The 23,886-nt window shown below is 46.1% G+C and overlaps 1 protein-coding gene across 3 annotated transcripts in view; it reads right to left on the bottom strand.

Annotated features, from left to right (window-relative positions):
- Window positions 1–1,824: 1,824 nt before the first annotated feature.
- Window positions 1,825–23,886, bottom strand: part of ITGA9 (integrin subunit alpha 9) — a 299,963-nt gene continuing 277,901 nt past the window's right edge. For all 3 annotated transcript variants that reach the window (XM_081071751.1, XM_081071750.1, XM_081071749.1), the window contains exons 27-28: window positions 19,289–19,408; window positions 1,825–6,832 (exon numbers count right to left, since the gene is read on the bottom strand). In XM_081071751.1, the coding sequence (XP_080927877.1) occupies window positions 6,734–6,832; window positions 19,289–19,408 (219 nt within the window). In that variant the 3' untranslated portion in view covers window positions 1,825–6,733. The remainder of the gene's footprint in view (window positions 6,833–19,288; window positions 19,409–23,886) is intronic.

The raw sequence follows: 23,886 nt of genomic DNA, 5'->3' as shown, positions 1-23,886 counted from the left end.
AGATAGGAGCTGGGATCCCCGTGATCCATGAGGCTGTTATACCAGACCTTGATGACCCACTTCTGGTCTCCTTCTTGAGAGAGGAACACGCTTCTGTCATGTTTAAACCATTGCTATTTTGGATTTTTCTATTATATGGAGCCAAATATTCTCCTAACCTCTAGGGTGGGTTCTGATTAGATGTTGAATTGGAGATAATTCCATTTCCCCGTAATCTGCCATTTCTTAGGAGAAAGGTTTCCTGGAGATCCTTTTTAAATGCCTCCTGCTTCTTCACCTGTTCAGTGTCTTCAAAGGGTAGCAGTCATGGCTCTATTGAGATTTATTTTAATTTTTAAAATTTTTTTCAATTATAGAAGAATCCTATCAAATAAAGTATAAAATGGCCTGGACTAGGCTTTGAGGCAAAGCAGATGTTAGGCCGGAGGCCCAGATGGCACAGCCTCAGATTTCAGCACAGAGCTGGTGATACCTTGTTGTACCTACTTTAGTTAGATGGGAACACTGAATGAAAGAACAAGATCTCAGGGGCAGGAGGCTTTGCTGATGGATAGCTACCCCTCAATTTGATAGTGTTGAGAGAGCTCTAAATAAGCAGTTACACTAATTTTATTACTAAGCACAGTAACCGATGAATAGACTGACTTTAGGGGCCCGAGGTAATCTGGTGGACTGAAAAACTCCTGATTGAATGGAGGCAGACTTTACTACTTGGCGATTCTTCTCTCTGTTAATTTTTTTCTCTTTTCACTCCTTTGAGTTTGTCAGGCCTTTTCTGGCTTAGGGAAACAGGTTGGGCAACCTTAGAGAAGTGTATTTAATTAGCACTAGTGATGGTGGCAGGTTTTGCTGAGCCAGGAAGCATCTGGAATGACAATGCTTGAAATGACTGTGGACCTTCGTCCTAAGCATCAAGCTCATCAGTGCTCTTTGCTGCAAACAAATCTCTTCCTTTCTAGACCTACAATTTGGCATCTTTTTTGGCTTAGCCATTCATACTCTTCCCGACGTAATTTTCTTTAAAAAATAATTTGCATATGCTTCATTGTTACAAAAGAAATGCATACTCACTGCAGAAAACTGAAATTCAGACAAAAACAAACAAAAAAAGCAAAAACACTGACAATTCTATCTACTAAAGATAACCATTTTTAACCCCTCGGTGTGTATCCCCCCTATACTGTATGGTGTACAGGTATGTGTATGAAGTTTAACCACCGGGGAGTAAAATACATTTTAACAAGAGCAGTAATTAACGAAATAGAAAGCAAAACCCAGTAGATTCGATTGGTACAACTAAAAGCTTATCTTGAAAAAGCCCAATAAAAGAGGTATATCTTTGTTGGTCTCATCTAGGGAAAAAAAGAGAAAAACACAAAAATGAACAACATTTGAGATGAGAACAGGGACATAACTAGACAGATGGAGGAGATGAAAATTCAAAGAGAATGTAATATTTGTAAACGTGTAAGAGTGCGACCAAAATGCTTCTAGGAAGATGCTTCGTGACTGGTGGATGGATGTGGCAGCAGGCCACCAGCAATGAGGAATGCACTCTACTTAATTTGGGCACATTTGTCTTAAGATGAAGGTCCCAAATGTGGTCCTGGGCAGGTTGGTGAAGCACAGAGAACGTGATGGCCATTGAGTGGAGGCCAAAGATGGGGGACAGTTCAGCCACATGGAGTGGGTGGTCCATGTGCAATTAGATGGACTTACGCATGCCCTTTAATGCTCATGTTGTAGTACCCTGAACCCCCATTCTTCAACATCCTAAAAAGATTCAAGCTCTTCATTAGCAAAGACACTTTAGACCGAACTCCTGAATCATTTGCAGCCATTTTTTTTTATTCCAAACATGTATTTTTGTAAACCTGCATTTCCCAAACAGTGCAAGTGAATTAGAAGTGACTGCATAGACTTTTTTAATACATGTGACTTCCTGAGGAGGAACAAACCCTCCCACCAAAACTCCTCAATGGAAATGTTCATGGGTGCATCAGTCAATTCTGAAGTGAAGTTAGCGTGCGTGCCTGCCATGCGATTAATCACTTGTGAAGCTTTGAAACTCACTCTGCCAGTCACACCGTGCACATCAGAATTTAAAAACAAAAAAACCTTAATAAAGCCTGAAATCTAGATCATGGCGCTATCAAGCATTGCACCATGGGAGAAATGTGTTCATTATCCCCGCAATGTGCTGAAAATTAGAAGGCATTCTAGAAGGTTCACTTTGGCCCTACTGGGTCTGGATTCTTCCTTCAGCCATTTTTTGTTTCAGAAAATATTATCCACTGTGTACAGTATTGCTCTGTGTACAGCAGAAGAAAATATCAACTAAAAACTTGTTATATTAGAGCATTTCCAAAATGACACTTTTCTGCCTTTTGTTTGCTACAGGGCCGTTTCCCCTGTACTGTAATCCTTCACAGTGCCTGTGGATTTCGGGAAGTTTGAATCAGGTGCATGTAGGTTTTACCGGATCTGTGTTTCATATGTAACCTGTGCATAACTGCATTCACCTGGGCATAATGCCTTATCCAAAAATAAAAGTAGTAACCCTTAAAAAAATTACTCTACTAGGGTTGAACAGGTAACATACAGCATGCATATTACTTGAGGGACCCACTCTGCTTCGTATTAAAAACAGGTCCCAAATGTTCCCAGGAGACCTGCTGGTTTTGTTTGTTCTTAACCTCCTTGCCTTTGGCTCAAGGACAGTAGGCTACACACGACTTGGTGAAGAAGGACTTTCTGTTGGATTTTCTACAACGTTTACCAAATTTCAGAATACAGTGGTACCTTGGTTTTGGAACGTCTCCGTTGACGAACATGTTGGTTTATGAATGCCGTAAACCAGGAAGTAAACACTTCGGTTTTCGAACACGACTCAGAAGTTGAACATGTCACATGTCTTCCGCTGAGTACAAGGTCCTGAGGCCTAGCTGTCGGCTGTTTCTGAATGTTTCAGAACTCATGGATTATGTTCGAAAACTGAGGTACCACTGTACTTCTGGTGATGTGGTAAAATTTTCCTGAACTGATTGGGAAAGGCTCAGTAACCTCGGTGGTAAGTGGTTCCAGATTTGTGCCTGTCAGTGGCCAGGAAGGCCATGGGCCCACTCACTTCTTCTAGTGCCTCCTTGTTCCTACACTTTAAGGTCTCTTCCTTGTGACATGTCCAGGACTCACTCTGCGGATATTCCAAACGGGTGAGTCCCAGGTAAATTGAGCGTAAGTGAATCACTTTTGAAAACGGGGGCATGCTTTTACTCAATTTCTACAAATGTCCTTTTTTATATTTAAAAAGTATCTCAATCCTTCTGACAGTTGGTTAAAACCATAGTGAATACACAACGAAAGCTGAAGCTGAAATAATGCTATGCACAAGAGGAGCTTCTAGGGTTCCACAGTGAGCTCGTGGAAGCATAGAAACAGGAATGCACTGTGGAATTGTAAAAGAAAATTCTGGAGAAGGAACACAGACACAACTCCCCATCTGCTCCCCCTGAGAGCCTACTAGGCCTTCTGAACTGGGGTGGGGCTGGCAAAATGCCCAAACTGGGAGACGTTAACAATGTGTTGGGCTTCTTTCTCTACCACTGCACTAAGTGGTGCCTGTAGCCCCACCTGCTACTCAGCATGAGCAGACAAGCAGAGGGACCATCCTTCCCAAACAGGTTCCTGGAGTATCTGCCAGTATTTGCTCCTGCTGATGCCAAGTATGATTTTCTTAAACACTGCCTTATGAAGTCTTAGTGACCTCCTGGGTATGTGACGACTCACGTGGGTCTGACATTTCAGAAGCAAATGGATCCACCCTCTGAAACTCCCCACAGGAGCCTGCCTGTGTTGAAATGAGGCTTTCCCCTCTGGCTGGCAGACTGCCGGTCTGCAGGTCACCCTTCCGCACCATTACCAATGCATTTGCACCTCTTGCAGAAGGCTAGTTAGTGGCTAAAATGCATTTGGTCAAAGTGCTGATGGAGCTGTCCCAGGCTCACCACCTAAGAATTCTAGGGGGGTTATTAAAGGACAACACGACACAATGAACAAGAGCCCATCAAAGGAAAGCTGCAAATAGGGTTTCATAAAGGAATCCACGCTCTACACTCCATTACAGGAAGGTTTGCCTGTGGTGTTCTCTGGGGAATCTCTAGCAGTTAGTACACTGCCTGACACGCAGCAGGGGCCCCATAAATAGCCTTTAAATGACTGACTAAAACCCACTCAAGACTGCTTTGATTACTTTGGATAAAAGTCACAGGTGAACTCCGAGCGAGAACTGCTTTCTCTGCCTCGTAGTTACCTCTGTGCCTCCAACTCTCTGTTGCTGCAACATCCCTGACTTCATTCTAAGACCAGCCGCGTCCCTGCCATTGGCCCTCTCGCTTTAGTTGTCTGTTCCCCATATTCAGCAGGAAGGGAAGCAGGAGTCATTATCTTCCTGCCTCAGAGTCAACTGCATACCAAGACACGAAAAGACACACATGTTCCACAGCAGGTTCGCAACTGCCCAGCATCCTCAAGATTTTGCCAAAACTTTAGATATGTTTGCAAGTATTAGCCAATTGTATAGGAAACCCGTCTCCCTTGAAGCTGAGTTCTGTGTCCTTTCAACAATGTTCACCGACCCCCACCATGGGAGCTTCCAGTACACAAGGCCCATAACAAAGATCCTTCATCTTGTTTCTTGTTTCATTCCCATTTGATGCCATCTGTAGCTACCCGGGGCTTCAGCAGGTTCTAATCAGCCACGAAGGACTCTGTCAGACCCTGCTCTGAGCCACGTGTTCTTTTTCTTATTAGAGGGTTATCCAGCAGTGGTAACAAGAGCCATAGCTGCTAACAGTTATTGGGTGTTCGTTCACTGCCCCGAGGTACAGTGCTGAGTATGCTACAGTCATCATCTCATTGTCCTTTTAGAAAGTGACAATGCGCTTAAAACTGGGCAGCACAGTGCATCTGGTAATAAACACTGTCAAACAGAAGGCTTGGATACTGAAGGCCACGATTCATCATTCATACGTGTGCGGTTGGGGAGGATGCTAGGTCTATGCCCTGATCCCTCTGCATCATTTCTGTAGGCCTCCCCAGGTGGGGGGTACACCTGTAGCTCTCTTTTAGAGGACTACCCCTGAGCTACTGGAGCCATTTTATCAGTAAGATCTGAGAGCAGAAAGTTTACATCTCCTCGGATGCAAGAACATGAAAGTTTAGCTCCCTTGCCTCAGGTTAGGGAACTCTGAGACTACCTTACCCTCCAGAGCTCCCCTGCAGGGTCAGGCTGAAGCGACCTCCATGGGACATTCTCTGAAATGGCACCCTCACCTGGCTTCCTTCCTTCCCTGTCCTGCTTCCCTCACTCCCTTACTGGTGTCCCCTGGGAACACTTCCTTAATAAATTATTTGTATGCAGATCCTTGTCTTGGGATCTGCTTTTTGGGGAACCGACTGAAAACACTTCTTAAAAAATAAGAACAGGTTGGGCGGCCAGTTGGCTCAGTTGGTTAGAGCGCAGTGCTCATACCACCCAGGTCGCCGGTTCGATTCCCACATGGGCCAGTGAACTGCGCCCTCCACAACTCGATTGAAAAAAAACGATGACTTGACTTGGAGCTGATGGGTCCTGGAAAAACACTGTTCCCCCATGTTCCCCAATTAAAAAAACAAACAAACAAAATAAGAACAGGTTGAATGGTCGTCTCTGGGAAGGAATCTGCAAGTACCATTCACTGGGACAGCAACAGTGATGGGGAAATGGAGACCTCTGAACTCAAATGACCATGAAAAGGCAACATATCACAGCATTCAGACACAAGTCTTTGCTCGGTGGGCACTGATTTTGTCCTTGTGGTATGTGGACTCTGACGCATGATGTCCAGGATGAGATGCCATTCTGAGGTTTACCAGATGACCGACTGGCGTTGCTCCAAGCTCTCTCGTATTAATCCAGGGGGAAGGAGGGTGAGATGTCTGCTGTGCAGAGGTGATGCAGAGCAGACTTGTGAGGAATCAGGTTTTTCCATCCAAATTCCTGTTGGGAATCTTCCAATGAAAGGTACACATGAAAAAACTCATAGTTCTTTAGCACATTAGTTCAAACTTGACTCCAGGCAATAAGGGTGTGAAATGTCTCGGGGTCCTGTCACAACCACAGTTTATATGCAGCACTGCCAGTTGGGTGGATTCATTACATGAGGTCTCTTCAGAGTATTTTTTTCTGCAAGTCTATTTTAACAGCAAGTTCCAAAGAACTATAAGATTTTTATCCTTTAAAATTTATATGAATGTAGATGTGTTTCCGAGATTTCAGGCCAGATATCAGTGCTTGAGTGAATTATATAACTATTTAATAGAAATAATAAAACATCGATACAAATATAAAGACATAATCAGTATAAAAGGCTTATATTTATAAAAATACTTTTAGGCAACAGTTTTCCCCTGAGGGTTGACCACGCATGTTGCATCCATAAATATTGCTCGGCTCTGTAGCTTGCTTTCCAAAGTTCAGAGTTCATCCTTAAAAGGAAGTGGTGGTGGCTCCAGTCATGTGACTGGGCCAAAGTGGCTGCCTCAGGTTGGCGCCTGGGCTTGATAGAATGAGGATGAGAACAGCATCAGTGGGGCCTCCGAAAAATCTGGAGAAGATTCTTTCTTCCAAATATGGAAGATACAAAGATCAAGGACGACAGGTGAAATGATTGGGTCACGTGACTGGTGTGGCAGGTCACTGGCTTTTCTGGACCCAGTCCCAACCATCTTCGTTCTCTTTCCGGTTCTTCTCAGCTTCGATAATTTCTTTGTACCTTCGGCGAAAGAAGCCCATCTAAAAGGCAGAGAGAGGATAAGTCGGGTTAGGAATGCTAAAGAATCAGCCATTTTGAGTGGCAGGCAGCTTGGCCGAGGAGGAGGCATGACCTATACTCACAGTACTGGGAAGGCTTGGAAAACTCCTCCGATTTGACTGCTTTAGAAAGAGCATGTTGTGGAGCCACTTTTCAAAATGCATGACTGTTCCTTGTAAAGTGCTTCCCCTGGAGTGTTTCCCAAACTGTGTGCTGGGGGACACTAGTTATGGAGAGTTATTCCAAGGTGTTTGGGGGTACTTGTAAAATGGGTTCTATGGTCAAAATAAGTTTGGGAAATACTGCTGTCTTTCTTTCTTTAAGAGATTCGCAATGCACCGTAGAACAGTGAAGGATCTAATAAACCCTCAGCAAAGGATCTAAGAAACTCAGGGGCTTGAGGTTTCCTGAGCTTATTTGGCTTTTGATAAACCTATTACTATCCTAGAGCTGTTAGCCATTGCGGAATAATTTGATAATTGCTGCTCTCACATAATAGGCTTTGGAAAGTGCCTGCAGGTCTGCATTCTACCTTGCTGTCCTCTACATTTTCCTCCCAAACCTGTGACACTCCAGCTGTAAATGCAGCACATCTGGCAGCATGTACTCTCCTGGAACTGGTGTCTCATCCGGACTCAGAATGGCAGTTTCCTTTCGTCTGGTTCTGAAAAGACCTTCCCCTCTGAGGTCTTAGGACTTCTCACATGTGGTAAGATGCGTTTTTAGCTTTTCTCACAATCGTCACAGGCACTATCGCCGGGTATTTAAGCAACTTTCGGGAGCCCAAAGCTGACCTTTTCTCCCATGCTCAGGGGGACCTGGCATCTCTTGTCCTTTGCTCACCAGCATTAGTGGTGTCTACAGCTGAAGTCACACATTCCTCCTTGCATTTACTGTTAAGCATGACTGACCGGACTGGGCATACTCCAGCTCCCTCTCTTCTCAGGTGTGATACTGTCTTACCAGCTTCCCGGGAGAATTTGCACACAGTGCTAACCAGCTTGACACGTCCTTTATTGGCTTCCTTCTCTTCCCTGTCTCGCTTCCCTGCTCCGATCAGTGTTTCCTGAGGTCACCTTCCAAATAAATGACCTGCCCTCAACTCCTCCTTTCAATCCCCTGGAGTAGACGAATTCAAACAGACACACGCACATGGTCTGCAGCTGGCAGGCCTGCTGCACGGCAGGCTTGTGGTACCATACCGTCATTAGCTTATCATCCCTGGGGTCATATTTTGAAAACACTCAAGACTAGCAATCTCTACAGTCTGCTGCCAACAGTGAATGTCCAGATATTTGCCGAGAGCAGGCAAACCCAGCTCTCGGAGGCACATCTGACTGCCTTGTTTTCTGTGCGTTAGTCTTCATGCTCCTTTGGGAGCCAACCATCCAGTCATCTGATGGTATGAGCTCCCCCAAAGGAAAAGCAACTGGGGCCCAGGAATTGTCTTGCTGTACCACTAGCCCCAAAAGGGGGTTATTGGCAGAGCCAAAGATGACAACTATCAAGAGAGGTGCCAGGACACATCACCCACATTGCCAAGGAATCCCGAGAGTTCACTCCGAGTAGAGTCAGTGGGGTGATGCAGTTTGAATGACTGCGGGTAGAAGCTTTCTTAAAACGACTGGCAAGGGGCCGTGTTCTGAGCTTCATTCCTCATGGCCAGTTTCGTAAGCAGACGTTGAGTTTCTAGTGTTTTCAGCCCTGGCATTTTGGTCTCAGCATAAGATCGCATCTGTCAGAATGTCACTTTCTGACACTCTGACACATACACTTTCTGTCCTCAGATCCTTACCACTTTCTCCCCTCTGTAAGGGATATGGAAAGGAGGCTTGGCCTGAATGTTCTGGATAATTAGAAAAAGGTCCTTGTCATTGCCCTCAAAGCACACCCACAGAAGGCCACAAAGCAATCCAAGTCTTCATGGAAATGTATAACTAAGAAGTTACTACTTGAATTATCATTCTTTAAAGATAAAGATGTGGGTGGCCAGGCAAATATGCCAGGTGCCCCTTCAGTGCCGAGGAGAACATAATCACGAATATAAGGCTGGATATGATATGGAAATACAATTCTTCAGCACATAACTCTGCCTGCCGATGGTGTCATGTTTCAGTAATCCCAGGTTACTCACTTTCAAGTCCAGAGAAGTAACGTATCTCTACTGTGGCACTAATGATGCAGAATTTTAACTGCCTGCTCCCTTCTTATCGTTCCCATTTGTCTTAGGACTCCTTCAAGGCCGGACTTGTGCTTTTTATCCCCAGAGCTCAGTGTCTCATGTGTACTTGGCACAGGTGATGAATTGCAAAGATGCCCACAATCCTTCATTCCCCCAGTATCCATGCCCTTAACCACGTGACTTGGCAGCAATGCCTATCAGGAGGTGGTCTATTTTCCACACCTTGAATCTGCACTGTGACTTGCTTTGACAATTGGATGCAATGGAGGAGAATCTGTGGCAGTTCCACTCCTAGACCTCAAGAGGCCTTGCAAACTTCTTCTTACTCTCTCAAAACCCTGCCTGGCCTCCATGTGAATGAGTTTGGTCTAGCCTGCTGAAAGATAAGAGCCCACCCATCTGGGGCTCTCCTAGACGTGCCAATCCCCCACTGCCTGGAGGTGTGGGTGAGAGTCCAGCTGAGACTGGAGAGCTGCCCTGTTCAACTCAGTCCAACCCACAGAACTGTAGATGGTTGTTGCTTTTAAGCCACAAGACTTTGGCGTGGTTTGTTACACAGCATGAGTTAACTGATACAGGACTCCGTGTTTGTTTGTTTTTTGTCGTACTTACTGAATCAATCAACACCCACAGGAAGGGTGGCAGAGGGGCAACAGACAGGGTTCGAGATATAAAAAGCATCCCTATGCCTTGTCCTGCTGAACGGACTTTCCTTGTTCATCTCCAGGAAGGACAAAAGCTGGCTCGCTTTCTCACAGCTATGCTAGCATAAGGCTTTGACACAGTGCACAAACAATCTAGCAAGGACGCAGAGCCCCTGGACTAATTCTCAGATGTGGCTCTCACGTGCTCATGTTTTACTCGCATGTGTGTCATATTTGTTACCCCAAAATGAGGGTGCTGTCATCTTCTGCAGGCACCCAGAAGCAAGCTCCTCTCTCTCAAGAGCAGTGCTGTCGGTATTAGCCCTATAGTCACCTCCCCCCACTGGCAGTAACTGCAGAGCTGCTCTCAGAAATAGCCTTGCAAACTCTGTGCCCCACTCCAACATCGCAGGGTCTCCAGAGCCCTGTTCCCAGCAGAATCTCAGTGTAGTCTCTAGAGGGAAGGTTAGAGCTGCCACTGATGTTTTTCCTCCTTCTGTGGAGCCAAAGACCATTTCTTAAAACACAGTCCACTCTCATGGTTAGGGAGTTGAAGGGTACAGTAGTGCAGGTTGTGCACTGCATAAAAGTGGGGCAGGGGTGTCAGTCACATCAAAGATGTGTAAATTTATTACAACTGCTTTCCAGCAGATGTCAGTAGAGTGTCTTTTTCTAGCAAGATCAGTAGATGCTCTCAATTTTCTGATGGAAGTAAAGCTTCTGGAGGGGAAGGGGCGCTGTTTACTAGTTTGCACAAAGGGGCGTATAGTCTAGTAGTGGCTCTGTCAAACTAACTTTGTTTCTCGCATGATCAAACTAATTCTATTTCAGCAAAAGAGAATATCACCTTTATGCCTTTGTTTAGAGCCTGGTATTGGCTTCTGACATAGAACCCCAGTCCAAGCTCTGAGTTTGCCAAGCAATGGCCCCCAAACAACCGTGTCACACCAGGCCTGCCTAGTGCCCCAGGGCCTACTCCGAGGAGCTGTATGGGAGCGATGTGGCATGGGGGGCCCAGAGTCCTGATTACTGCTCACACTCCGTTTAACTACCCCTTGGCTACAGGGCAGGTCATTTTCTCGCTCTGGACCCCAGTGTCTTTGTCTCTGCCCAAGAGACCCATGGCATTCTCAGACATCTTCCATCCCTGAAACACAGTGACAGCTTTTTATGTTAATCCCCAAAGCAAATTCGGCACTGCAGCCTGTAGGGCACACAGCTGTGGACTCAGGACTCACACTAGGAAGGCACAGGGCATGGAATCGTCGCCTGGGATCAATTTTTCTCCAAGAGTTTTTGGAAAACGGAGTTTTCAATTTTTATATTCAAGTATATGTATATTATAAAGTATAAAGAATTGTAAAATTCATGAAAATGAAGATAAATCAAGGCTTCAGAGACATCTCTGTCCTGCGGCAGACCTTCCTTAGGCATATATGTTCACTCTTGCTAGTGCTTATGGCTACTTTGGGGAAACTCTTTGAGAAGTGCCGGGCAAACCTATGTTGTTTGCTGCCAACTGAGCCCACACTGAGTGTGCTGGGAAATGATTAGAGCTGAGTTTAAGCTGGACTTGCAGCAGCCCCATGCTCAATTCCAATCCAATGGAGTCAGTGTTTTCCTGCACTTTTTCTGGAACCTTCCAGGGCTTTCTTTGCCACTTGAGGGGCAAGAGGCTCTGTTTATAACTGTTCTGTCTGCAGCAGAGGAAACACTCATGGAAACCCTAGAGGAGGACAGACTCAAGCCAAGTGTTGCTCAGCTGGAAGCCGAAGGAGCAGGATGCTTGTTGTCTGCGTTGGTCCTAACGGGGGGCCTGCAGCCCCAAAGAGCAGCTCCCTGAGCCCTCCTGACAGACTCACACCATTTTCTGATATAAACTTGTATCGAAAAGCTGCCAGAAAAATCCTAGGGAAACCGATTTCCCTTGAATCGCCCGAATGAGGGATGCATGAGGCCTGACTGAGGTCTGGGGTCTGCAGCCTGCAGCACCAGCTTCTTTTCCAGCCCTTTCCGGGGTGAGTGAGGGACTGGCCTGGACTCCACGGCCTCTGGGCTCTTGTGCGACCCCCACCGCCTCGTTCCCTGGCCTCTGGGTTGTCTCCTGGGCAGCTATTCCAAGGACCTCGGACACACTCCTTGTTTGGATGAACTCAGGGTCTCATGTTTATGGGTCTCTGCAGTTTCTTGACTATTTACATAGCATGTCTCTGTCTCGAGATGTCAACCATGCAACATCAGCCTAATATTTACTTCCAGACATAAATAAGCCCCCGCCGAGTGTCTCTGGCACATGGTTTTAATTGAGACAGTGCGAAGGGTGTTTGTGTGTGTGCACATACGCACACGTGAGCATGTTTCTGCGCATTTTCTTTTTCTTTGGAGGAGAAGCAAGGATGGCTTCGCACAGCCTGGTTGGGGGGAAGGTGATAACCCCAGTGACCCCGGAGGGGCTGCCAAACCTTACACGTTTTCTGAGCCATTTCATGGATTTATTTTTCTAAGTGTTTCTGCTGGAGGTCAGAAGTAATGCTCTCAAATAAAAACCAGGAGTCCGGAGCTCAGTCTAAATCAGCAGGCTCTTGGAACAGCCCCAGCTGAGGGTTCGAGGCAGTCCCTTCCAAAGGGCAGCCAACACACTCTGCAGCCTGCCTCTTCATCACTCCTCGGGACAGGGAAGAGCCAACAGGTCCTGGCTTTCTGAAAAGGACTGGTCACAGGGCTGGCAAGTCAGTGGCACTACCCTTTGCTCCAAGCTGTCTCGGCTTGCAAAGGGGCAAACAAGGGAGAAGGGAAAGGTTCCTTGGCTGAAAGCAGCAGGGGAGGATGCAGAGTTTCTCTCTTTCACTGAGTGGTGGCCTGTGTGTTTTGGCAAAGTGCACAAGGGAGGGAGGCAGGGGGAGGGGGATGAGGAGAGCGAAGGAGGGGAGAGCTGCCGGAGGCCCCAAACGAGGCTTTTTCTTTTAAATGAAAGACATCCCAGAATCTCCATTCTCTCACCACTTGACTCAAAGGCTGGCTTACTGAGCTGACAGTGCTTCTTAAAGGTGCAAGTCACGGATGAAGTTGTTGTCCCTACAGTACCTCTGAACAATTAAACTTTCTCCTATAAACAGGACTTTCTTATTGTCTTGAGGAGGCACCAGGCCCAGGCAGCTTCCAACCCAGTCAGGAGCTGAGGGAAAGGAGAGGGAACTCATTTGGATTTTTCTCCCTTAAAAGAGTTTCATATTTCAAAGTTTTCTTCCTGCATGGTGGTTTGGCAGGCTACTGTAATCCTCGCACATAAAGTTTAAATTATGGCTCCCAGTGTCTGCTAACATCCCGGCTTTGGGAAAGCTGATTAGGATCCATTTCAGTATTTGAAGAAGGGTCTGGTTAGCTCGGGGCCCTTGCTGTGGATTTTGCACTGGAGCCAGGGTCTGCTGCCGCCAAGCCTGAAAGAGTGCCTGAGATGCCAACTGGTGGACCTTCTAGAAGGCCCCGGGGTCTGCCCAGAGTCAGAGGGATAGGAGGTGGCTGAGCACTAGCAGGGAGCCTGGAGTTCCCCTTGGAAAAGGCATTTGATGACCGTATGAGGGGTTTCTGTTTTAGATAAACAGTGGAATGATGGGTGTGCTAGTAACACCACAGTGACATGTAGGAAGGGCCAGGAGCTGGTGGTACAGACTCCTTCACCTGCCAAGTTCTGCTCATGTCTCAGGGTGTACTGGGCTCAGCCATTATCTCTGGTCACTTAACTGTTGTTCCCAGAGGTCTTCAAGACGGAATGAAGGCTGTGTTACTCACCTCGGTCCCTTTTCCCGGAGCCTACTACCTAGTAGGGACCCAATACCGTTTGCTGAATGAAGTCCCTGGCCATCTTGCAAGGGTAATGATGCATGCTGACCTGCAGGCCTGATTTTCAAAGAATGCATTAACATAGCCAGCTGCTTTGTTGTGTTTTCAGGACCATGCCACGATTTGTGTTTATGGGACACCTCATACGGAACAATCATTTTGGCTCATGAGCTGAAGGTGATGGCAAGCAACCATCGGCAGCAATATCAGGAGCTACTCTCAAGGAAACTGCAAGAGACATGGCTCTCTAAATGGAAGAGGACTCGAAATCACCTACCAGTCTTCAGAGGCCCTAATGAATCGTTTCCTGGTCAGCAGCAGCAACTGGGTATAACGCAGGGGCTTTCCTCTTGAAAAGATTGAAGGCAATTGTGTATGAAATGTGGTAATCAGCCAGAATCATTAAGACGTCCCATATAAGTCAAACGTTAGGCAGGACTTTGGGCCCATTTGTCAACAGATTTCTATGCACTGGCCTGTGACTGTGCTATTGGTCACTGTAGGGAATGCATAGTTCTTAGGTTATAGACACAGGAATCAGAGTTGGCAAGAGGGCTATAGTGGAAGCTTTAGGAATATGTAGGTCTTCCAAGTAATCCTACATTTCATTTTTCCTCTTCAACCTCCTATAAAGTCATCATATTTAGTTCACCGTTTAAGAAAGTATTTTTCCTAAGGAAACTCCCGCTGCCAAGCCCCTTCTGCATTGCCGCTTTGCTTGAAGAAACTGCTCATTCTGAATGATAAGTGCATACATGCATGCTGTACCACGTTTTACTCTTTTGTTTTCTTTTCCCTAAAGGAGCTCAACTGTGATTTTTATCTATGACATAGAAGAGAGATGAGGTTTCATCTACTTTAAGATAACAGTAGTGGCTTTTAAAGAAAAGATTAGAATTGTTGCCCATATGTCTGAACATCATAAATGTGGCAGATAAAAGATGGTCACAAATGTTCTGCCCGTCCTCCCACTGACAGGCAGGGTCTATTTCCTCTCCCTTGAATCTGGGCTGGCATGTGACTGCTTGAACCAAGTTTATGGTGGAGTGATGGGCCAGCCTTTAAGAGAACTGGCAGCCCTTACCATGCTCTCTCACAGCCTCCCATCATGTAAAAGTCAGACCACTCTTCTGGAAGGGCCACACGGAAAGGCCCTGAGTCTACATAGAAAGGGAGAGGGGCTCAGCTGAGTCCAGCATCCCAGCCATCCTCACCAAGGTGCCAGGCATGTGAGTGAACTCCTCAGATCATACCAGCCAGCAGGTAAATGCTACTGAGTGACCCACTCAATGTCATGTGAAGCAGAAGAATCAGTCAGCCAAACCCGTCGTGAATTCCTGACCCATATCTTCGTAACATATGATGTATTGGTTGTTTAAAGCCACTCAGTCTGGGGGCAGTTTGTTACGCAGCAATAGCTAACTGGTACAATATGAGCATCGGCACCACTAACCACCATGAAACCCTGCTGGAGTGAATGCCTTTGGGGTATCTGCCTAATTTCCTTCTTTTCTGGGATTCACCCCCATTTACCCTGCCACCCCAAACTGCCATCTTGCATCTTTCTCCTGCCCTAGCCTCAGCTGTATGGATCAGTGGAAGACATGCGACCCAAACTGGGCCAGTTGGATTCTCTCCCAGACAACTCCTTGTCTCTAGCCACAGTTGATAGAAGTGGACACTTGACTTGAGCAGAGCCAATCAGATTCTCTCTCCCAGATTTGTAGAATGGGGAATTAGAGGTGGCTGCTCAGTCTGTGTCTATGGCTAGCCATCACTGAGATGTATATTTGGAGGGACTGGCACATCCGTTTTCTCCTCGGTGCAGGGAAGCGTGGAGAAAACCAGTATGTTTTGGAGAAGAATGGTGCAGGTGTGTAGGGGAGTGGTGGTAAGAGACTGTGCAGGGCAAAGGGAGTAAGGGGAGGAAGGAGAATGCCTGCCTTGAGTTTGGACATTTTTTGGGTCTGGAAGCACATATTTCCTTTGGTATCTATGAGTACCCTTACATCCTTACAATTCTCTCTTGCTTAGGTGGCTGTGAGTGGATTTCTGTTTTTTTTGCAACTAGAAAAAATGGCCTCCATGATGCCTGAGATAAGTATGTTCAGCCCTAGAAACTGAAGAGAAAGCTGCCTTGGCTAGTGAGGTGACAGGAACGTCCTTTTGTTGGCCTTCTCTCTGCTAGACGAGTGTCAGTGGGAGTGAGTCAAGCCCTGTCTAGTCTCCTGTAGGCACCCACACTCAGAAAGCCCAATACTAAATGCCTCCTTTTCCAAGATGACTTCAAACCCTGCCTTCCTTGCCCTGTTAAGGGAAACAGTTCATTGTCTAAGCTAAAAACAGCGAGAGACTGCTTCCTTTGCTTCCTTCTTGATCTCTCAAGTCCAACTGGTAAACAATCCTGCGTCTTCTGAGGTCCTCACCCCCCATGGAGAATGCCTTCACCCCTGCCGTGCCCAGATCTCCCTCTTAAAACAGATCTGGCCACACCACTGCTCTGCTTACAGACCCCTGTGCTTCCCCTTTCTCCTGGTCAGCAGGGTCCACCCCAACCAAGGTAGCTGATCTCACTGTGAGTCGTTGACTGCTCTCCCCGACACACCTCACAAGCTGCTCCCCACAGACCCTGCTTATTTTTGCACCAATTCTTCTCTCTGTACGGAATATCCGTTTTTCTTTGCCTGGAAAACTCAAACCCAATCCAAGGTCAAATGTGAACGATACCTCATCTGTGAAACGTCCTCTGACTTTTATTGGAGGGCGTCTATGTGTCAAGAGCAGTGCTAAGCAATCTGCCTGTGTTACGTCTATACCTCAAGCTAGATGTTATGACCTTCATTCTACGCAGCAGGAAACAGGGTCATAGAGGATAAGCGACTCTCCCACACAGCTGGCACGTTCAAGAGCCAGGGTCCCAGTCCCCAGCTGCCAGCCTGCAAAGCCCGTGCCCTCATCTACTACACGGTACTCTATGGCCTCTTCATTCCCCTGGCACAGGGGAGGGGGGATTAATGGTGTCTTCTTCTCAGGTTCCAGAGAAGTTACTGCCTAGTACTCACCACTTTCAACTATGTCTGCAGGTCTGTGTGCTCAGTGGTGAGGCATTCAAGGGCAGGAAGGGTCACAATCACTGCTACACCCGGGTGCCTAGCCCAGTGCTGGGTTCAAAGTGTTCCATCAGTGTTAGTTGAAATGAAATACTGCTCTTAGACGATGAGCAAAGCTGTTCTGACCCAATTGACATCATTCAACAGCCTCCTCAAAGCATTTTTAGACCTTTTCTTCTACCTTTTCAGGAATGGCAAGACTTTGTCTAGGTTTAGGCCCCTTGACTGCCACCACTCTGCTCTCTCTCCCAGTCCAGGGCAGAGTGATGTCTGCCTTCACGGATCCTGGCTCTTTGGATCACACACAGCTGGGTGACCTCAGGGTCTTGGCTGCCCCAAGACAGCCCAAGATAGCCACCACCTTCTGCCAACAACATTCTTCATAAACAAACATAACAAAAGCAAAGCTAAGCAGATGGCAGGCAAAAGCATGTGCTCAGGAGATGGGACACCCCTGAGTGGCAGAGCCAAGTGGGGTGACCAGAAGGAGGGCATGCACGCCATGACAGAAAGTGGGTCATGGTCACCATGCTCCCCACTCTGTGTCCTTGTCTTGTTCCAACCATAGAGGATGGCATTTCCTCTCATCACAAGAGTCCATACAAAGGCAGAAAGCACACACACACACACGCACACACACACACACACACACACACACATACACACCCCTCCCCCCCCAAAGCCCTGACTGCCTTTTCAGATCCAAAACACTGAGCTGTCTTCTTCTCCATCCATAGATCAGAGGCTGTCTCAGCAGGAAGAAAGGAGAGAATTAAGAATCTATCTGGCAGATTAAATAAACCACAAATGGGCAGATTATTTTTTTAAAACAGGTAATATCCACTCCTGGCAAATATTGAGGAAATTGGGCACTTTTGATACGCTGTTTGTGGGAGGGTGAAGTGGTATACCCTTTCTGAGGGCAACTGGCAATATGTAATAAAAGGCTTAAAATATGCATTTCTTTTGAGCCGGTAATTCCATTCGTAGGATTTCATCTTAAGCACATAATGAGGGATGTGTGCAAATATTTGGCTCCAAGGACATTCACCAATGTACTGTTGAAAGAAGTGTGAACCCAGGAGTCACCTACATTCCAGCATCAGAGGACTGGATGAGCAATCTGCAGACTCTGCAGCCTTAAGGCAGCCCTGGAAGTGGGCTTTTTAACAACATGGAAACATGCTCACAATACGGTGTTCAGGGGAAAGGATGCTGCACAATAGTACACAGTCTGATAAGCGTGGAACATAAGATAACTTATTTTCAAGCAATATGCTCAATACGTTTTTCTTCAACTTCCAGACACTTTTTCAGGTGCAGTATATCTAAAACAAAAGCCATCAGTCCACCTGTCAATCTGCAAGCACAACAAAAACGTGTTTTTTTTTTTCCCTGTGTATCTAGACTTCTTGGAGAAAGTATATTTATTATACTTTTTTTCAGATTAATAATTGAACCCACTCTTTAATTTTTTAATAATTTAACCCACTGCACCTGAAAATATATCAAGTATATTACTAGAAAATTTAACATACTACTCAAAAATAAATGGATACTATAGAATGCCTGGCCTTTGTCTATTTTACAGCAAAAAAGGTCAAGAAGAGAACACTGTGCTCACCATGGTTATTTCTGGGATGTGGATTCCTGAGTGTTTTACAACTTATTTTTCTTATTGATAGGTTACTATGTTTGATCCATAAATACAAATTATTTTATTTTAACCCCAAAGAGACTAATTGTTAGAATTTAAAGCATCCTTCCCTCGTAAAGTGAGAGGCTGTTTCCACCTGCATCTGAAACCTGGAACACTGGAAAAGCAGGGCTTTGGTGTCAGGAAGTCCCAGTTATGGTCCCTGGTGCTGTTCTAGGAGCTGGGACACAGTGGGAACAAGGACAGATCCTCAGTGGGACAGACAGACGACTCTGTTAACGAGTCATCTCAGAGTCGACTCAGTTAACAACTCTGACGCCATATTGATAAATACAGTGGCTCTGAAGTCATATTGATAAGTACTGCAGGTCTCTGAGAGGAGAGTGTGAAGCAAAGAAACCATCCTAGACTTGGGGGTGAGGACGCCCCTTTCTCCTTGAGGAAGGGACAAGATACAAAGGATGAGCAGGAGTTCCCTGGTAAGGGAGGCAGGACAAATGTACACCTACCAGTCTACCTCCATGGGGTGGGACAACTTAGGATTCAGCTATCCAGCAGGCCATCACAGTTACCTGAATTGTCTGCACAGAAAATCTTTTTCCTATTCCACATGGGAAGGGAATAGAGTTGCTCTGTAGTTCCTTGTTTGCTTGTTTTAAGCAAATGGTAAACCACCCGAGTTCTAGCGGTTCTCCCAACATTTCAGTTTTGGAGTTAGGCTCCCACCATCCTATGCCAGGAGTGATGGGAAGGCAAGCAAAAGGGGGAGTAAGCTTTCTGCTTTCCCTCTCAAGTGGTCCCATCTGCAGCTGTGACGGGCCTCAAAAGGAGCCAAGACTCCTTTCGCCACCTGAAGGAGACGTTGCCCTCCCTCTGTTGTACTTGCACCATGAAGGTTCCCACAGGAATCCTCTTCCAAGAGGCTCTCACCCTGGCGAGGCAGGAGGGCTGGGCATCCACAGGTGGGCATGCCACGGGGCCCTGCGATCGATGGCTAGACTCACCTTCCAGAGCAGCACAGCCAGCAACAGGAAGATGAGGATTCCCACCAGCAGACTTATGGCTATGATCCACCCCACGACATAGCCGCGGGGCTCCAGGTTGTGCAAGGCCTCGAAGACCACCTAGGAAGCAGAGCAAACGTGAGAATGTTTCCCCCTGGAAGTATCCATAGCACGATGGAGCCCAGCCCGGGCTTGACATTTGGCGTGAACGACAGCAGAAATCATTCCTTCCTACATGAAGACAAGTGAAAGAAAACTACCTACAAAGTAGGTATAGTCACTCTGGGAATGGAAATGAGGCCTCTTAGCAACACCTACTCCCTAGCTGTGTGACCTTGGGTGAGGTACTTCGCCTCTCTGAGCCTCGTTTTTCTCATCTGCAAACTAGGGGTAGAACAGCACCTCCCCCAGAGAAGGCAAGGGGATAACGCAGGTAGACCTTCCCAGCACAGCACCTGGAGGGGCCCACCCTGGACAGACGGAGGTGCTTCTATTAGCATCATCATAGCTGGCAGGGAGATTTTCTTTCTTTTTCTTTTTCTTTTTTTTTGAGGTTGTGCATGGCTGGTTACTTTTTAATTTTAATGATTTATTGATGGCTACTACAGAGAAAAGTGTACCTAACCTAAGTGCACAGCTCTCTGAATTTTTACAAATTGAATGCGAAACACATCTGTGGAAACAGCACCCAGATGAAGAAACCGACCAGCCCCCCAGGAGTCCCCTTCACACTCCTTTCGGTCATGACCCCCACCAAGGGTAATACTACCCTGACTTCTAAGAGCCTGCATTAGCTTCACCTGGTTTTGTTCTCGACATAACTGGAACGGCACTGTGAATTCCTGTGTCTGGCTTCTTTCTCTCACGTTGTGTTTGGGAGATTCATCCAGGTTGTGGCATGTTTATGCTCACTGCTGCACAGTATCTCACTGTGTGAATACACCACTTATTTATCCAGCCTACCTATCTAGGGGCTCTTACAAAGAGCGATTTTCAGACAATAAGCAACGCTGAAGGAGGAATACTTGGGGGCGGGGGCAATGGTGACACAGAAATGGGATCTAAAGTCTGTCATCAAGAGCCTACTATTTTCTATCTGGCTCGGATTAGAGATTCTTGTCTTTAAAGACAGATTTATGCCTTCGGGTTCTTGGCCCTAAAAAGCTGTGGATCGCATCCACTCCCACCATCAGAATCTCTCATGCTGTCCTGTACAGATGAATTATGAGGCACCGTGGCCAAGAGGTATGACCGTAGGCGACCAAGATACCCCTCTCAGTTTCCTCTTCGGTGAAATGGGGGTCTGAAAAGGAAAATGGGAAAGTTTCTGGTGTATGATCGTGTAATAAAATCTGTCGAACCTTCTTGTTGATAATGAGATGCTGAGACAGGCTGTGAGCTCAGTGAGGGGTCAGCTGTCAAGTCCAGCCCCTTGGGCAACACTGATGGCTTCTCAGGGACACCACCAGCCCTTCGGTGCCAGAAATCTGCATCCCAGCAAAGCCACGCTGGAGGTCTGGTTGTGAGGATACAGACACAGTGGAGTGTCCACTACAGTTTAGTCTGGCGAATTCCACATGAATGCCCTGCCACGTCCTCGGAATGTCTGCTTCGTCTTTTATAATTTTCAGTGATGCCATTCATCTTCTTGGATGTGTGCTTGATGCTTTGGCAGAGACGGTCCCCACACATCACGACTCTAATAAACTCATTGTGGGTGATGATCTGAGCATCCTAAAGCTCTAAGAAGTCACGTCTTAGATAAAAACCCAAAGGAAGGAACAGCCGCGTGGACTACGGGGAGAAGAACTGACAAGCAGGTCTTGTCTCCACCGCGGACGAGCTGGTGATCTTGGTCACGGCCCTGGACCTCTCCCTAAACATCTTTCCTCTTCGTCCTCATGTTTCTATCTCCAGTTCACGTCTGGTCTTCTCTCACCAGCACTATTTCAGGAACCTTGGAGGGGTCTCCCCGCTGTGATCGTTATACAACGCAGGTCTCATCGTGTCACCTCTCAGCTCACAGTATCGATGGCCCCCCTTTATACTGACTACTATAATTCAGGGTACCAGGCTCTGGACAATCTGGCCTCTGTGGTACCTTTCCAGCCCTTCGCAGGACATGTATTCTTTCACATTCTGGCCAGTTAGAGTTATCTCTCCTGGAAGCCTCCTGCCTGAGGTCTCCCATCTCTTGTGGGCTGCTGTTTTGCTACCTGGAATGCTCCTCTCCTCTTGTTCATTTGATAAACTCCAATACTGCTCATCTTAAAAATGTTCCTATCCACTAATTCTGTACTTGCAAATTCACCCAAAGGTAAGAAACATAAAATACAGAAAAAGTTTTAAAGTCAAACATGTTCATTGCAGAATTATTTATATTGGTGCAGAAGTAGAAATACCCTAAATGTCTAACAATAGGGCAATAAGTCAATGACGATCAATCACAAAGTGGAATACTATTAAAAATGGTGATAAATCTGGCTGTCAAAGTACGACTTTCAAAAAGTTAAAACATGACTCTCATACAAAAATACAGCAAATACACATGAAAGACTTCTTTCATTCATTTTTGAGGGAATCAGCAGATGGTAAAGCCAGTTCAAAGAAGGATCTGAATGTATGTGTAGTCACAGAAAAAAAAAAAGAATTTTGAAATCAGATACAAAACTGGTTAATACCCAAGAGAGCAATAAACTATATAACTGTTGGGTTTATATTTTCTGCCAGACAAAAATCAGTTTCATCTTTTCTGGCAAAAGTCACTTACAACTTACCAGTCTTCTACGGGTTAATATGTAACTTCACAGAAGCTGGGCCCTAGAGAATTAGGCAGGCCTGTGGGACCAGCTGTTCTCACATTTTAATATGTATAAGAATCACCTGAGGAACCTGGGTACATGCAGAATCTGAATCAAGGAGTCAGGGTTGAGGCCTGAGAACCTACAAGTGAAGTGAGTGCCTGGCGATTCCAGTGCTGCTGGTCTCTGGAGCACTTTGAATAGAAAGGGGCTAGAGAGTGCCCCAGGGTGCCATTGAAGGGACATCATCTTTTTGCCTGATTGCCACATTTTAAATAATTTTGAACCTAACATGGGAAAAATAATAAATATTATAATGTTAAGTGAAAAAAAAATCAGGACATCAATTTAATATATAGACGACTTCAGCTTTCAGCACAATGAATAGCAAAATTTAAGTAAGCAGGGGTTTCTGAGATTATGGGTATTCTTTTATCTTTTCTACTTTTTACTATTAAAAAAAAATTAACAGCATTTAAAGCCAAGTTAAAAAGAAAATTAAAAAGAGAGACTCTGATCAAACACCTTCTCTTCCAAGAAGCCTGCCCCACTCCTCTCTTTTCAGCCCAATGAATCATTCTCTTAGCTCTGGAAACATGGGAATTTTCAACTTCTTTGAGCAGAGAAAACCTACTGTAGCGTCCCAATGTATAAAACAGAAAAAAGGGCAGACTCTCTGGCTGCAGAGAAGGTGGGCACCCAGAGCCCCTCCTGCTCAGCCCCCTCCCCACGTCTGTCCCACCCTACTATAACCTCAGCAGCCCCTGGACTAACTCAAGGGAACCCAGGGCTCCACGAAGCTGAGTTTTAAAACCACAGTGAGCACTCCAAAGTCCCAGTTCTAAGTCCTTTTCACTCTGAAAGATAATGATGTATCTTCCTGTCAATGGACTCCGGCAAACTGTGAATTCTTATAGAACAGAGGTTCGCATGCATGCTCTCCTGTCACCTAAATGAAGGTCGTGATTCATTATGTGATTCATGAATGCATACATTAATAAAGTCAATGTCGTTTCTGCCATAACACTAGATGATGCGTGGATAGGATTCAGTCTGCAATAAAAGAGATGACGGGATTTGAAGCTGCAGTCTCTGAGTGTGTCTTTCTCCCTCTCCTTCAAAAATATATCTGCAAGTGTTATTTCTTTGGGGAGAGTCCTGGCCATCCATCCATCCATCCATCTGCCCATCCACCTGTCCATCTGTTGCTCCATCCATTCATCATCTGCCCCATCTGCCCATCCGTCCATGTGACAAATGGATGTGTGGCACCTACTATTACCGAGAACTGGGGACACTCACTGATGAATAAAACAGGCAGTCTTTGCCCTCTCAGAGCTTTCAGCTTGCAGAGAATACTGGCCAATTAGACAGATAAATGCAAAATTATAACTCTGGAAAGTACCCCAAGGGAAACAGGTTCATGGTTATAAAAGACTGAGGTCGGCAAGGCAATCAGAAAGCGTTCCTTGATGAACTGCATAAGCTGAGCGTTAAGGGATAAGCAGAAGTTAACTAGCCACAGAGGGGAGGGAACATCATTCTAAAGAGAAGGAACAGTCTGTGCAAAATCCCCACGGCAGGAGTGAGCTTGGCAGGGGTGAGACATTGCCAATGGACAGTGAGGTTGGAGCAAATACACTGAATTAGAAGCCAGAGCAAGATGTTTAAGATGAGACTGGAGACATAGGACATAAGATGAGGCTGGAGGCCGTGTTGAGAATATGCTTAATCTTAAGAGAAATGGGAAAGCAATGGAGAGTTTTAACCAGGGGAGTGACATGATTTGCATTTTGC

Source organism: Rhinolophus hipposideros (genome assembly GCF_964194185.1).
Source record: "Rhinolophus hipposideros genome assembly, chromosome: 14".
Lineage (NCBI taxonomy): Eukaryota > Metazoa > Chordata > Mammalia > Chiroptera > Rhinolophidae > Rhinolophus > Rhinolophus hipposideros.
Note: the sequence above shows the minus strand (reverse complement) of the source record. Positions and strands in the feature narration are given on the sequence as shown.